At 55.1% G+C, this 13,200-nt stretch overlaps 1 protein-coding gene across 3 annotated transcripts; it reads left to right on the top strand.

Moving 5' to 3' along the window:
- The first annotated feature begins 1,875 nt into the window (after positions 1-1,875).
- On the top strand, positions 1,876-12,987 carry LOC134151853 (tumor necrosis factor receptor superfamily member 10A-like). 3 transcript variants are annotated; one of them, XM_062596728.1, is made up of 10 exons: positions 1,876-2,077; positions 7,721-7,853; positions 8,669-8,797; positions 9,489-9,603; positions 9,742-9,833; positions 9,948-10,043; positions 10,266-10,306; positions 10,777-10,926; positions 11,602-11,680; positions 11,841-12,987. In XM_062596728.1, exons 1-10 carry the CDS (start codon positions 2,027-2,029, stop codon positions 12,134-12,136), a joined length of 1,182 nt encoding a protein of 393 aa, XP_062452712.1. In that variant the 5' UTR covers positions 1,876-2,026; the 3' UTR covers positions 12,137-12,987. The 3 variants fall into 3 exon arrangements, with proteins under 3 accessions (XP_062452712.1, XP_062452713.1, XP_062452714.1); XM_062596729.1 differs by lacking the exon at positions 10,777-10,926; XM_062596730.1 differs by lacking the exons at positions 9,489-9,603; positions 9,742-9,833.
- Positions 12,988-13,200: the final 213 nt, after the last annotated feature.

Below are 13,200 nucleotides of genomic sequence, written 5' to 3' on the forward strand. Positions count from 1 at the left end.
GTGAATTACTGGGCAAACTGGGAAGCAGCAGCTCTAAAATACGTCTGTACTTCTGCATCCGCTTCCACATGCAGCCTCCTCCCCATGTGAATTTATGCAAGGTAGTCACATAAATGGCATCAAGCTGTTTTTCTGGACAGTGGATAGACCAGGTCCGTCCCAGTCCTGCTGGGTACTCCCAGAGCGCTCTCACATAAGCCAGGCACGGCCATTTGAAGTTGCAAATGCAGTAAGGCTGTTAAACAACGTTTATTCTGACCTAACTGAAAAATTAGTTGTTCTCCAAGGCCCTGAATCACTTGAGCTGAAGTCAGTGGTATCTAGAACACAGAACACATGGTTTTGGTTAAACAAAAGGCCCTGCATACTTTTGGGGCTTGTAATATAACTACCCACCCAGGAAACAACTATGAATTCCTGTTCTACTTCAAATCACACTTCAGCTTAATTATCTTCTGTGGAGACAGGCCCTAACTTCCATGAGGAGAAAACTCATTTTTCCATGGCATAGCTCAGCAGTGTGCACAAATGCTTGTTCTCCTGCAAGTTCAGTCCCAGAAGGCGAGATGTTTCCCAAATATCCATGGTCCAAGTATGGACGCTGCTGGTCAGCCCAGATCCAAGGAGCCTTGCAGGCTGCCTTCCTGCGAAGTCCCGGGGATGCCGAAGAGGCTGCCAAGCTAGTCAGCAGCCCTGTTTTCACCCGAATTTTCAATGTACTGAGCCACTTCCACGAGGAGCAGCTTTTCCCGCAGAGCGGCCAGCCAATTCTGAGCGTTGTCATCCGGTTTCAGGCTCTACCCTGCAGTTGCTCTGCCTGGGCTGGGACTTAAGAAAGGATTAGTCACTCAAGAGTTACTGCTGGGGCAACTCCATGGCCAGCCTCCGGTGGTGAGTCACACATCCCGGCTGGGGCTGTAACAGCTCGGCTGCAACGGCATTTCTCAGGAAGGGAGCTCGTCCAAAGCCCTGGGCTTCCGAACGCAGCTCACACAGATCGAGCCCTAAGTTCAAGTCTGGGATGGTCTAGGAAAAGATTAACCGGTCCCAGCTCCTCCATGGGGCTCTGTTTCGATTGAGTGCTTTGACCTGCTCACTATCCAAATAAGCTAACAGCGTTAACGGCACAAAGTCCAAAGCGTTTCCTTTCTCGTTTTTGCTTGGCGCTCAAGCTCGCAGAAAACCACGTGGAATTTCCCCGCTTCCCAGCTCAGAGGCAAAAGCTGTGACGGTTTTGAAGGAGGGGCGAGGGTTTCTGCCGAGCTGCACCTTGCGCCCTGCCACCGGAGGAGCCTCCCTGGGAGCAGCGGGCGCATTGCTGGGATTTCTTGCGAGTGAGAGGGGATATTTATGTAACTCTGTTTTCCCCAGAAGAGAAAACATATATTCTCGCTCACTTGAGGTTTAGATGCTGCTCTGATGGTGGGGGGAGGGGGAACAAGCTGAAAAAGCAAGAAGCATCAATGAAAAGACCCTTGCAGATGCGTTCGTGAGGGCACTTGTCTGATTTGAGGGCTTGAAAACCAGCCACAACTTTTGACTTCTGGCGCCGGATATTTTCCCCGCCAAATACATTAAAAAAAAAAAAAAAAAAAAAAAAAAAAGGAGAGAGCGAGAAAAGAGATGCACGAAAAAAAACCCTGCCGCGAAAGGCGAGCCGAGCTCGGTTTCGACCCTGGCCCATCACCCGAGCCGCACCGCACCGCCCCGCAGGCTGCGCGCCCCCGCGGCCCCACCGGGCGAGGCAGCCCGCCCGCCCGCCCGCCCCCTAGCCCGGCCCGGCCCGGCCCTCCCCTTCTTCCTCCTCCTCCTCCTCCTCGATCTGCTCCGTCTATTTAGGGCGGGCGCCCGAGCCGCCGTCCCCAGTGCGGGACGAGCGTGCTGGGGATCGTGCGGAGCGGGGCAGGCTGCCGCGCAGAGACCGGCCGGGCCGGACCGCAGCGAGCCGAGCCGAGCCGAGCTAAGCTGAGCCGAGCCGAGCCGAGCCGCGCCGGGGCCGCGCCGCCCCGCTCCGCTCGGGCGCACGATGCGCGGCGCGCCCCGACGGCGCTGCCCGCTGCTGCTGCTCTCGCTGTCGGTGCGTGCGGCCGGGGGAGCAGGGGGGCACCAGGGGGGCACCGCGGGCACCGCCGGGGGCACCGGGCGCCGCTGCCGTCGCGGCATGTCCGGGCTTGCCGCGCCGTCGGGGCATGCGGCCGCCGCGGCTGGGGCTGCCCTGGGTGGGAGGGGGGGCAGTGTTCGGGGTGCTGGGGGCTGCCCTGGCCCGGGGGGACGGTGTTCGAGGGTCTGGGGGCTGCTCTGCCCGGAGGGGGCGGTGTTCGGGGGGTTGGGGGCTGCCCTGGCCCGGGGGGCGTTATTTGGGGGTCTGGGGGCTGCTCTGGGCCGGGAGGGCGGTGTTCGGGGGTCTGAGGGCTGCTCTGGGCCCGGGGGGCGGTGTTCGGGGGTCTAGGGGCTGCCCTGGCAGGGGGGTTGTATTTGGGGGGGGGCTGGGGGCTGCCCTGGGCCCGGGGGCACAGTATTTGGGGTCTGGGGGCTACTCTGGGCCGGGGGGGGGCAGTGTTTGGGCAGTTGCCCTGGGCTGGGGGAGGGCGGTGTCTAGGGGGCTGGGGGCTGCCCTGGGCTGGGGAGATGGGGAGAGCAGAGCCTGGTGGGGGTGGTTCCCTCTTCAAGGGAATTACTGGGGGGCAGAGGGCTGGAGTAACCCACCTGGGGGGCAGAGGGCAGGGGGGGTCCCCTGGTCTGGGGACTCCCATGGGCATGGCGGGGGGGGCTCACCTGTATGGGGGGGCAAGGTATATGGGGGGCTCACCTGTACGATGTGGGGCAGGGGTCACGTGGCCCGTGGGCTCACCCAGATGGTGTGGGGGGACTGGAGCCATGGGGGGGACTGGGCTGTGTGGGGCTCCCCGGGGGGGAGGGGGGCAGGGCGGTATGGGCCGGGCCGTGGGGCAGGGCAGAGGCGGGAGCGCGGGAGCGCGGAGGGAATGTGTTGGGCCCAGGCACGCGTGCCGGCGCTGAGCGTGGCGCTCCCCGCGTGGGGCCCGCACCGTGGGGCCCGCGGGCCGCCCCATAGCAGCCGGATCCCGGCGGCGAGCGCCACGCGTGCTGGAGGGAATTTCCCTTCCCTTCCCTTCGCTTCCAAGCACTGTTTGCCGTTCCGGGCTGGGATCGTACAGCCGCGCCGGGGCTGCGCGGGCGCTGGCGCCGCGGGAGCCTCGCGGGCTCTTGGGCAGCGTCCGGGCGCCGTTCGGTGCCGTCTCCCACGGGAGTAAGGTGCTTTTACGCCTCGCCAGCGGGTGCCCGGCCCCGCAGCGCTGGTGACTTCTAGGACAGAAACTCCCGCCTGCGCCTGCTGCGCGCAGCGGGTTGCAGGTCGCCGTAGCTCGGAGGTGCCTAAAGCCTCGTCTCGCCCGCAGCCGGTGGGGATCTGGCCCCGAGGATCCCGGGGCCGGCCCCAGTCCCAGGGGCTCTGGGGCTCGGGTTGCTGTTTGCCTGCTGGAGTTGCTGTCGCTGAAATCGGCGCTTGCTGTAACAGGTTTAGGCACCCTGTCTTCTCCAGTTCCTCCCCCGTATTGTTTGCATTCAGTTATTTGGGTTACGCAGTTCAGGCGATGCTTCCTGAACCTCCCTGCTCTTTGCTTAGACTTGCCTGTACAGACAGCGGCCTTACCAACCCCGTCGCCTGCAGGCATGCTCTTGCCGGACTTTTTATTTTCTTTTTTTTTTTTTTTTTTTTTAATGAAAACAATCTGGGGGGGGGGGACACCTGGTCAGGACTGATGATGCCCCACGTGGCGATCGTACGATATTATGGCTGCAGTTGCTTCCTCTGCACACCACTGCTTGTTGCATCATGCCTGGACATGGGCCATGGGCTCGTGAAGAAAGCCTCCGAATTCCTGTATTTGCAGGAGCTCAAATTCCATCTGCATAAAGTCTGTGGGGAAATCCCAAGTTCAGCAAACTTACACCTTTGGAGCAGAGGCACGACGGTTGTCTGTGAAGTGTCTTGCTCACTCCTCAGTCCTTAATACAGCTGGTGCTCTGGGATGAAGAGCCTGGCTTTCTACAGATCAGGGGTTGGTGTGCTTATTAATACTGGCTAGATGGCTTTTTGGTGGCCAGGAGTTCAGTTTATGGTTTATCTGCTGCCGTAATGGTTTGATTCCTTCCTTGGGATCACTTCAGGTGGTGGCTGAGGGAAGGTTCAAAGACTGGCACTTCTCAGAAGTCTTCTCCAGGTCTGATGATCCAGGCTGAATAAAAAGAGGTTTTTAGCTCATGGTCAATGAGGATGTCGGAAATTGCTGCGACTGGTCATTCCTCAGCCTTGGGGCAGCGTTACTTTGTTCGGGTGTTTGCTGCGAGTGAAAAGGACTCCTGGTACCATTGCTTGCATTGAACTTGGCTTCTCTTTGCAACTTACTTTAAATCTGCCTTTTGCAGCTATAAAATAGCTGCAAAATAGTTCCAGCCTGTGCTGGAACTGCTTGGGCAGGTCTTCTGATGCTGGGACAAGCTGGAGTGTGGCTGTATCTCTTTCTCTCCCCAGACTTTTCTCTTAAAATCTCTTCTGTGATCTAGGCAGAGTCCCACTCTCCATTTTCAAGTTAAAGAATTCTTTTGGGACTGTTTTGCTGTTTTCCAGTGAGTTCCTCTGTCCTGGCAAATGAACAGTGCAGTTAAGGGCTGAGGATGGGGCCACTCAGCCTAGGGAAGATGTGGGTTTGCCCCCAGATCGCCACAGTGATTTGCCAGCAGGGAGGACCAGGTCTAGAGGTTATAACCCCAGGGTGAAGTTAGTGCTGGTTGCAGGTGTGCTGTTAGCACCTTGCAGTGGACGTTGGCCTGGGTTTCTCCAGGGCCAGGGTATGTTGTGGTGTTATCTGGCCTCTGGTTATCCGTGTTTCAGAGCAGACAAGGGTAAGAACTGGCAGGAGGCGTCGTAGGACGTGTGCTTGGAGCAGGAGGGTGCAGGGTCCAGGCTCTGCTGCGGGCACTCAGTGACTCTCACTGAATCCCTCTTAACCTGTTCCCTGGACTGAAAGACCAAAGTCACCTGTTGCCCATGGCTCCTAGGCTGGTTTATCTTGGTGCTTTGCAGAACTAATAGGTTAGATACCTACCTGCAAATGGCTCTCTGTGTCAGGAAGAGGCACTTGAACTGCAATTGCTTTTAAATGTGGTGTGGGCTGATAACCTTATCGTGCACTTGTGCAGGCTCATGGAGAGCACTGAAATCCTGTGCCCGAGGGGCCTTTTGAAACAGCAGATCTTGTTGCTGTGATCCCCTTCACGGCCTGGCAGGAAAACTTCCTGGCCCGTTTGGACAGTCAGGCAGTGGGACAGGTTGCCCAGGGAGGTTGTGCGGTCTCTGTCCTCGGAGATTTTCAAGACTGGAGTGGGTAAAGTTGAGAACTGCAGAGAATAAAACAACTTGTGACCAGGAAAGCATGAGCTGTCTTCTAAGTTGGATGCAAAAAGGACTTTATAAACTTTCAAACTCTGGGAGGCAGCCATCAGGAGGTCTGCACCTTACTTTGCAGAACCCCAAATGCTCTGGAGCTGGTAGCATGTATTCATGTTCTTTCTCTGAGTTGGGATATTTGTCTGCTTGAGGCCTTTGCTTTTTTTCCATGCTGTCTGAATCAGCAGCATGTCAGTGCTGGGATCCCCTGCACCGAGGTCCAGCTTCCCCTTCTGGCTTCCTGTCCTTAACTGGGTAGCTATGCAGAGCTCTTTAAGCAGCCCTGACACCCCAGGGCAGGTGGGAAGTTCAAGTTCCCGATGAACTTGGTTGCCTAAAGATTGAGTAACACTAATGCTCTGAAGGACGTGGGGAACCGTTGCAGCCTTCCTGCCGCTTCTCCAAGCCGAGGTCCGGTGACGGCCGTACGCGCCGGCTGGCCGTGCCTGGGGGGGGTTGTCCCTCTCCGTGTCCCCACGTCGTGGGGGATGGAGACGATCAAGTCTCAGATCAGTGCTCCTGGCGGCAGCAGGGGGGGATCGTGGCTTGTGGCCTGGCTGATCTGCGGAAAGTGCTTTGTGGGTGCTGCGCTGAGACCATCAAGCCTGCTGCGGCGGGCTGCACAGCGCCGGCAGCCTGGCCCGGAGGAGGAGGAGGAGGAGGAGGAGGAGGAGGGGACGAGGCTTGGGGCTGACTCAGTGGACTCTGCAGCTTGTGTTGCTGTTGTCTCCACCTTTCTTTTGAGGCAGCTTCTGACTCATAGGAGAAATATTTGTTTCGAGAGGCAGGTTTCGGGCTGGCTTGGAGCGTGGAAGTGGAAAGGGAAATCGGTGTTGCTGCGCCGTCAGTGCCGTGCGGCTCTGCGCGCGGCGTGGGGGGGTTTGCTCCCCTCCGGCAAGCCGGGCGGAAGGACGGAGGCCTGAGGCGAGGGGCAGAGGCTAGCTGGTGTCCACCTTGCCTCCCGACAGTGCTGACCCGTGCCCAGGGCTGTGAAGTGGCGGGTGCAGTGCCGAGCGGTCCTGGCCCAGGCCGGCACTGGGGTGGCGTTCGCAGACAGGGGTCGGGCAGCACCCAAAACCCATGGCGGGGAGAGGGGCCGTTCCCGTCCAGCCTTGTCCCTCCGTGGCTTGAGCGATCGAGCAGATGCGGAGAGAGCTGAGCCAGCAGAAAGGTGTGCAGCGAGCTGGAGGAAACCAGGCCACGGACTTCCTGATCCGCAGCGAGATACAGGGGCTGGCGCGGAAATGCTCAAGGCTGCGCTGTCCCCTGGAAGAGCACGAGGCAGAAGCAGCCCTGCTGTTTCTGGTGGGCACAAGAGGCCAGGCACCAGCCCTGACGCACGGCTGCCTTCCTCCCCGCAAGCACCCTCTCTGTTCCTCTTCCCTCCCCCTGCAGTGACATTCGATTTTCTTTGGCACCGTTGGCTCATGTGCCCAGAAATTGGGGAAGGAAGGGAGACCTGATGTTATCCTAAGGAAGCATTAGTAAGCCTTAGCCTTGCTGATAACCCTGGCATGCAGGAATCCCTCTGCAAACCTCCTCCCGCCGTTCTGCCAGGAAACAGCCACCTCTCCTAAGGGGCGGGAAGTGTCTGGCAGCCAGGCTGGGCTCAGCAAGACCAGCGGCTCTGAGCTCGCCCGGGCTCTTCACTCCTTCCTTTGCCTGAGCGCGCTGGGCAGAGGAGCTGTTGCCCCCCTCCCTCCTCCTTTGCCCTGTAGACTCGGTGCCTGCTGGATCTGAGTAGGCAAGCTGTCCAAATCTTACTGCTTGTCTCCACTCGCATCTGATACTTGTCATCTATCCACCTGCCCATCTGAAAACTCCTGGCCACACTGTCCAAATCTTCTTTGGCTGTTGTTGCACGTTCCTGTTGGCTTTTACAGTTCCATGGCACTTACTCATGGTCCTGACCGTCCCTTTGCTTCCTTCCAGAGCATCCGAGACAGGGTGGCTGGTTCCACCTCGAAGTCTGGGTTGCCATGTCAGTGCTTCACTTAACTGCTAGTGAGATGCTACTGGCTCCTGCCCCAATCCGCCTGCCCAGTGCTGCCTCGGCTCTGAGGTGCTAAAGCGACAAGCAGGTTGCTTCAGGCTATGCAGATGGTGCAGGACCACACCACTAATATCTTCACCTAAGCTCTTTGCTCACCTATCTGTGTCTCCTACGTGGTCTCTCAATAACTGCACACAGATTGTAGCACAGCTCTGTCTCATACGGCTTTTTTCTCATTTTTTTTTCTGATTTTTTAACAGGAAGCTTTTTGGGGAACTGTTGCAATAGCACTGAATAAAAGGGATAGGTTGGATCACTTGGACTTAAGTACAGGAAGGGAAGATTTTTACTGGGTCCAAGACGGATATCATTATTGCAAGAAATGCCCGGCAGGTAAGATGTTCTCAAACTACACGCCGTGTGCAGCTTCTCCTTGTTTCTGCTTGCAGAGCCTGTCTGTCTTTGCTCCTCACAAGGAGCAAGCCCATTTTCCACCTTTTTTTTTTTTTTTTTTTTGAGCTTTTCATTGTATTCACCCAGGATGCGCTGCGGTGGAGGCATGAAGGAGAAGGCTGTTGCTCTCATCCTCCGGTGGCTGCACACTGGGGGATGTGAGCGTCTTTATGCAATAGCTGTTGGTCTGGCAGCTCTCAGCACCAGAGAGGCTTACCAGGAGCTGTTGGCTCTCTGGCAGGAGGTGTGCAAAGCAGCTCCCGGCTGCATGTGCCCCCACTCATCCCTCAGTGGTCTCTGTCCTGCTGTTTCAGGGAAGCAGCTACAAACCCCCTGCCAGACTGAACCGACTTTTTGGTCCTCTAGTCCTGTATTTGAGCTGTGATGCACCAGGCTGAGAGCCAGTGTGGCTTGAGGAGGAGACTGTTCCTCCTCAGGACGAGTGTCTTCTACAGCTCAAGACTAGCTGGAGCCTTGAAGCATGTGACTTTTACTCCTCTTAGCACCTTCTCTAAATGACACTTTTTGAGAATGTCCATTGCTAACCCCCTTAACCCCCTCTCCAAAGTGGAGGTCTCAGCCTCTGTGACAGAGTCCTGTGGACTCGTTATGCAAATGTTTCCCTTTGATGGTTCCAATTTTGCATTTTAACCTTACTGAGAACAAGTGTCTCTCTACAAAGACATCTCCATCGTATGATCTGTTCATTGATATGCCCTTTCTTTCTCCTCCTTCAACCTCCCCTCCCCCCGCAGGTACCTATATTGCAGAGCACTGTAAAGTGCAAAATGGCTCCAGCAGCTGCTTGCCGTGTAAAGAAGATGAATACACCGAATACCCAAATGCCTTTTCCAAGTGTCTTGGCTGTCTGACATGCAGGGAAGGTACGAAGCTGGGCTGTGTTTCTAGGAGAGACTGTGTGTCATGCCCTCTAGGAGCTGATGCTAGCAGATAGCATGGGCCTAGGTTCAGCTGGCCAGAGACCTCTATTTAAGAGCACAGCTACCTGCAGCATCTCCAAAGAGTGGCTAATGTTTTGGGTGCTCAATATTCATTAAGGGAGCCTACTGGGTCTTGAATTGGTGCAACTACTTGTGCCAGACCTGCATATCTAGTCAATACAACATCCCTTGGCCCACTGGGCTACTGTCCAACACTTGAGTGTGAGACCTCCAGCAAGGACTGCTAGGATCTGGGCTCGTGGAGCAGCTCTGTTCCAGCAGTGTTTCTAGGCTGTTCTCTATGATCGGTTGCTGGTGGAGCTTTGATGTGAGCAGTGCTTTCCTCTTCAGCATGTGGGCACTGTGGATGTGGGGCAGCAGCTGCCTGCTGCATGGGGTAGGAGGGGATAAGGAGGAAACATCTGTTAAATCGTTACACCAGAGAGGGACTTGGTCTTCCCCAGGCTTGTAGGCCAGCTTAGGTTGTTAACCCCATTATGGAGGAAGGGAGGTGATCAGCACAAGGAGCAGCTTCCCTAAGAGGCTGGAGCCACTGGCCACAGAGTGAGGTGGAGGTGCCACCTCAGATGAAGTGGAGATGCTTGGATCAAGTTGGCTTTTCTGTCACATGCAGATCAAGTTCAGCTGAGTCCCTGCAAGGCCACCAAGAACACACAGTGTGCCTGCAAGAACGGCACCTTTTGCTCACCAGACCACCCCTGTGAGATGTGCCAAAAGTGTCAGGCCAGGTGAGCTGGGTGGTGTGGCACTGGAGTTGGGGAACGTGGCGGGCTCCTCCTGGGCAGTGGCCAGGGGCCGTGCGAGGAGGGACAGGGCTGGCCAGGGAGCCCCAGCACCTGAGTTGTGCTTGTCTGCTGTCTTCCCAGGTGCCCTGAGGGTGAGGTGGAGAGGGATCCCTGCACACCACACAGTGACCTCCAGTGTGGTCCTCCCACAGATGCCTCCCCTGGCTCCCAGAGTAAGTGCTGAACTGCTGGTGGAGGAAAGATGGGGATGAGGGTAGGAGATGTTAATTGCTGCTGTTAAGAAAACCAGGATCAGCTCCCCACACACCTTATTTTTTCTGCTTTAGAGAGCATGATCGTGATCTTTGTGGTTGTGTTATTTACGGCCATGCTTCTGGCTTTCTGCCTCTGGAAATGCTGCTGCAAGCACCATTCACATGGAGGTGAGTGCTGGGTGTGTGGGCACTTGCATGCATGGAGCAACAGCATGGGGCAGCCCCAAAGAGATAGCCCTGGCCATGCAACGACCTGGCAAGGCTGAGTGCTAGCCCTGCTGTGCCAGCTGTGAAGTCTGTGTGGGTGTATGGTGGGTGGCTTGAGAGGAGGATGGGTGGAAGGAGGACCTGCCTTGGGAAGAGGGATCATAGTGCTGTTTTCCCTCCCAGGTGATGGGCGAGACCTGAGGAGGAAATCTTCCAGTGTGATGGTGAGTTGTTTTACTATGCTCTGGGGGGATGGCAACTCCATTTGCAAACTGAAAATTGCTTGGCTGGGAATACCAAGTGAAAGGAGAGGCCTGTGCTATAATGGAGGTGGCTGAGGTCTCCTGCAAACCCATACCCTGCCATTCCAGCTGAAGGGAGATGAGGAAGCAAGCTTTCCCTCAGCTGTGGACCAGGGCCACTTTCCTTCCTGAGAGGAAGCTCCAGGACAGTGACTGCTCTTGAGACTGCACAGAGGACCTATATGAACAAGCTTTTCAGATCCAGCCTCTTGGCTGATGTTTCAAAGTCCTCAAAACCCTGATGAGGTGGATGCCACTGCAGTAAATGAAAGCCCTGAAAGTTGTCCGCTAGCAGCAGCAGCCTTTAAGGGGCTGTTGTGAGCCCTGCTCTCCCAGGAGTTGAGACTGCAGAACTCAGTTGGCTTGTGGTTTCTTTCCTTCTCCCACCCCAGGACTACATCATGTTGCAGCTGAGGAGGTGTGCTTGGAGGGGCCTGGAGACAGAGGACAACATTCGCAACAATCAGGTCGTTCAGGATCAGCAGCAGGAGCTGCTTTCTGCAGCATTAAACTCAATTGCTCCCAGTGCTCCAGCGCTGGAGGTGTGTGAAAATTGCCTCTGCTCCTTAGCCTAGGTCTGAAGTTTTACTATGCTGCTTCTGCTTTGTCCAAGCTGGTTGGCTTGTGAACTTCTGGGGTTGGATCAAGCTTTCCATGTTGAGAAGGGCTGGGTTTTTTGCTCTTTATCAGGAGTAGTAGTAGTCAGGACTGTAAAATCTCCTGTTACAGAGTATTGCAGCTGGCTATCAGATGTCCTCTGCAGATTTAACACTTGATACTGAGCAAATATTGAGCTGATACTGGGTTCTTGGGTAACTTTCTAAAATTGAGCTCTTCTCTCTATGCTTGGCATCCATGAGCAAGCTCTCCCCTGCTTGTGGTGTGCTGTGATCCCAGCATTGTAAAATGTTTATTCTGCTGGTGTGTGGTGGCCTCCTCTAGAGGGTACACCCCTTCCAGGTCTAATCCTGCCTGCCCCAACAGCTAAGAGAGAATCTCCAAACTCCCTTTTAATGGTACCTAGGAACAGCATTGGGCTCACTGGTTGAAAGCAGCGCTTCTTGGCTCAGCTCCTCCATTTCTAGGTTAGATCTACTTCTGGAGCAGCAGTAGTTGAAGTCTGTGCCTCTGAAAGGTGGTTACACTTCAGCTGTTTGCTGCCCATGTGTTTGTGCCAGGTGCTCGCCTTGAGTACTATATGACATTGTCTTTTCCAGGAGGCAGTGCCAAGAATCTCGTGTCCTGGTGTGAATGCAAGGAGGAAACTAGTTCCAGTGCAAGGAGACTCTGTTACCCGTAAGTGTTGGGCACAATGTGTTTGGAGGTTCTGAGGGCCCTGGGGGATGTGCTGGAGGACAGAGAGTGGGATGAGCCTGCAAACTTCCTGGGAAAATGCTTTCTGGTCCAGATGATGGTGCTCTTCTCAGTTCTCAGAGCTTTTCCCTTCTTTCTCTAGTTTTGCGACGCTCTTTTGACATCTTTGCCCGAGAGGTACCCTACAAGGACTGGAAGAGGTATGGCCGAGCCCTTGATCTGCTGGAGAATGACATTGCTCTCGCAGAGATGAATGACAAGTATTCGCTGGAGCCCTTCTTCCAGATGCTCAACACTTGGCTGAACAGACAAGGGATGAAGGCCTCTGTCAACGTGCTGCTGGAGACCCTGGACCGTATTGAACTTGGAGGGGTTGCAGGGGACATCGCCTTCCGGCTCGTTCAGCAAGGCTTTTACCAGTATGAAGAACTAAGCTGAGGAGTAGGACAGGCACGGCATCTTCCTTCTTCAAGCTAAAGCCATAAATATCTCTGAATATTTGACTTTCATCTTTTCATAGATCTGCTAGCTTTATTCTCATGAAACTGAGTTCAGCTGAGCCTGGAAGAGTTTGTTCTGTTGTGACATTACAAGCCTTGTGGCCCTCTGCTGAAGCTACAGGCTCAATATCAGATGCTTGCTTAGGAAATCGAAGCAGATTCTTTGATTTCACTAAGACAATGCAATAGACCCTAAAACTGTTCCAAGGAGCCTGTGCAATTGTTTCTCTTGGAAGCACTGGTACCAGATGTCCTCAGGATTACCGTTGAGAGGGTCCTTACATGATGTGGGAGTCTACTGTGATTTTTTTTTTTTTCCTAATAACTGGACTATCCTTTTCTCAGGGTTCCTGGCATCATGTAATGGCTTCTGCTTATAGAACATCTCTTAAGTTGGCCAGCAAACTTAATGCTGTATGTTTGGCACGCAAGCATTAATTGGGTTCTTGGGTTACTTTCTGAAAGCTATCACCAGACTTGCATTGGTAATGGTTCCGCTTGCTGTTAGTAGTAATTCTGAAACTGGAGTTTGAGGGGAGAGCGAGAATGATTTGCTTGCTCTGCGATTCCCTGGAGTTGTCTAGGAAAAGGATCAGTACGGGGAGAAAGTGAGCTAGTCACCTGAGCACAAACGGGAGCGTGGGCAGCAAACCAGCACGGTGTCAGAAACCTCCCACAGCTCCCGTCTGACCTTGGTCAAGTCGGTTAGTTCCTGTTCCCCTAGCCGTAAAGTGGCTTTGCTGTCACTGTCTCCGGCTGATGTGGAAGAATAAAAGCACTGAGCTCCGAGTGTGGCTGTGGCTACCATCCATCCGTCTTCCACCTAGACGGATTGCTGCTTTCAAACACTAGTCCTTGCTGTCTCTTGCGCAAAGCTCAGGGACAACTTCTCTTGGCTGTGAAACCCCATTACTTGAACTGGCTAAATGCTGAATGGTACAGCCCAGCCCACAAGGACTTCCTCCAAAGTATTCAGCAAGTCGAGAGGGGCATCTGCCAGCC

The sequence above is a fragment of the Rhea pennata genome, chromosome 28 (assembly GCF_028389875.1).
Source record: "Rhea pennata isolate bPtePen1 chromosome 28, bPtePen1.pri, whole genome shotgun sequence".
NCBI classification, from domain to species: Eukaryota; Metazoa; Chordata; class Aves; order Rheiformes; family Rheidae; genus Rhea; species Rhea pennata.

Bases quoted from the DNA above. Each gene is read 5' to 3' on its own strand.
- LOC134151853 (XM_062596728.1), top strand. From the start codon at position 2,027: ATGCGCGGCGCGCCCCGACGGCGCTGCCCGCTGCTGCTGCTCTCGCTG. The intron at 7,854-8,668 runs GTAAGATGTTCT...CTCCCCCCGCAG, and splicing joins TTGCAAGAAATGCCCGGCAG to GTACCTATATTGCAGAGCAC. The intron at 11,681-11,840 runs GTAAGTGTTGGG...TTCTTTCTCTAG, and splicing joins GCAAGGAGACTCTGTTACCC to TTTTGCGACGCTCTTTTGAC.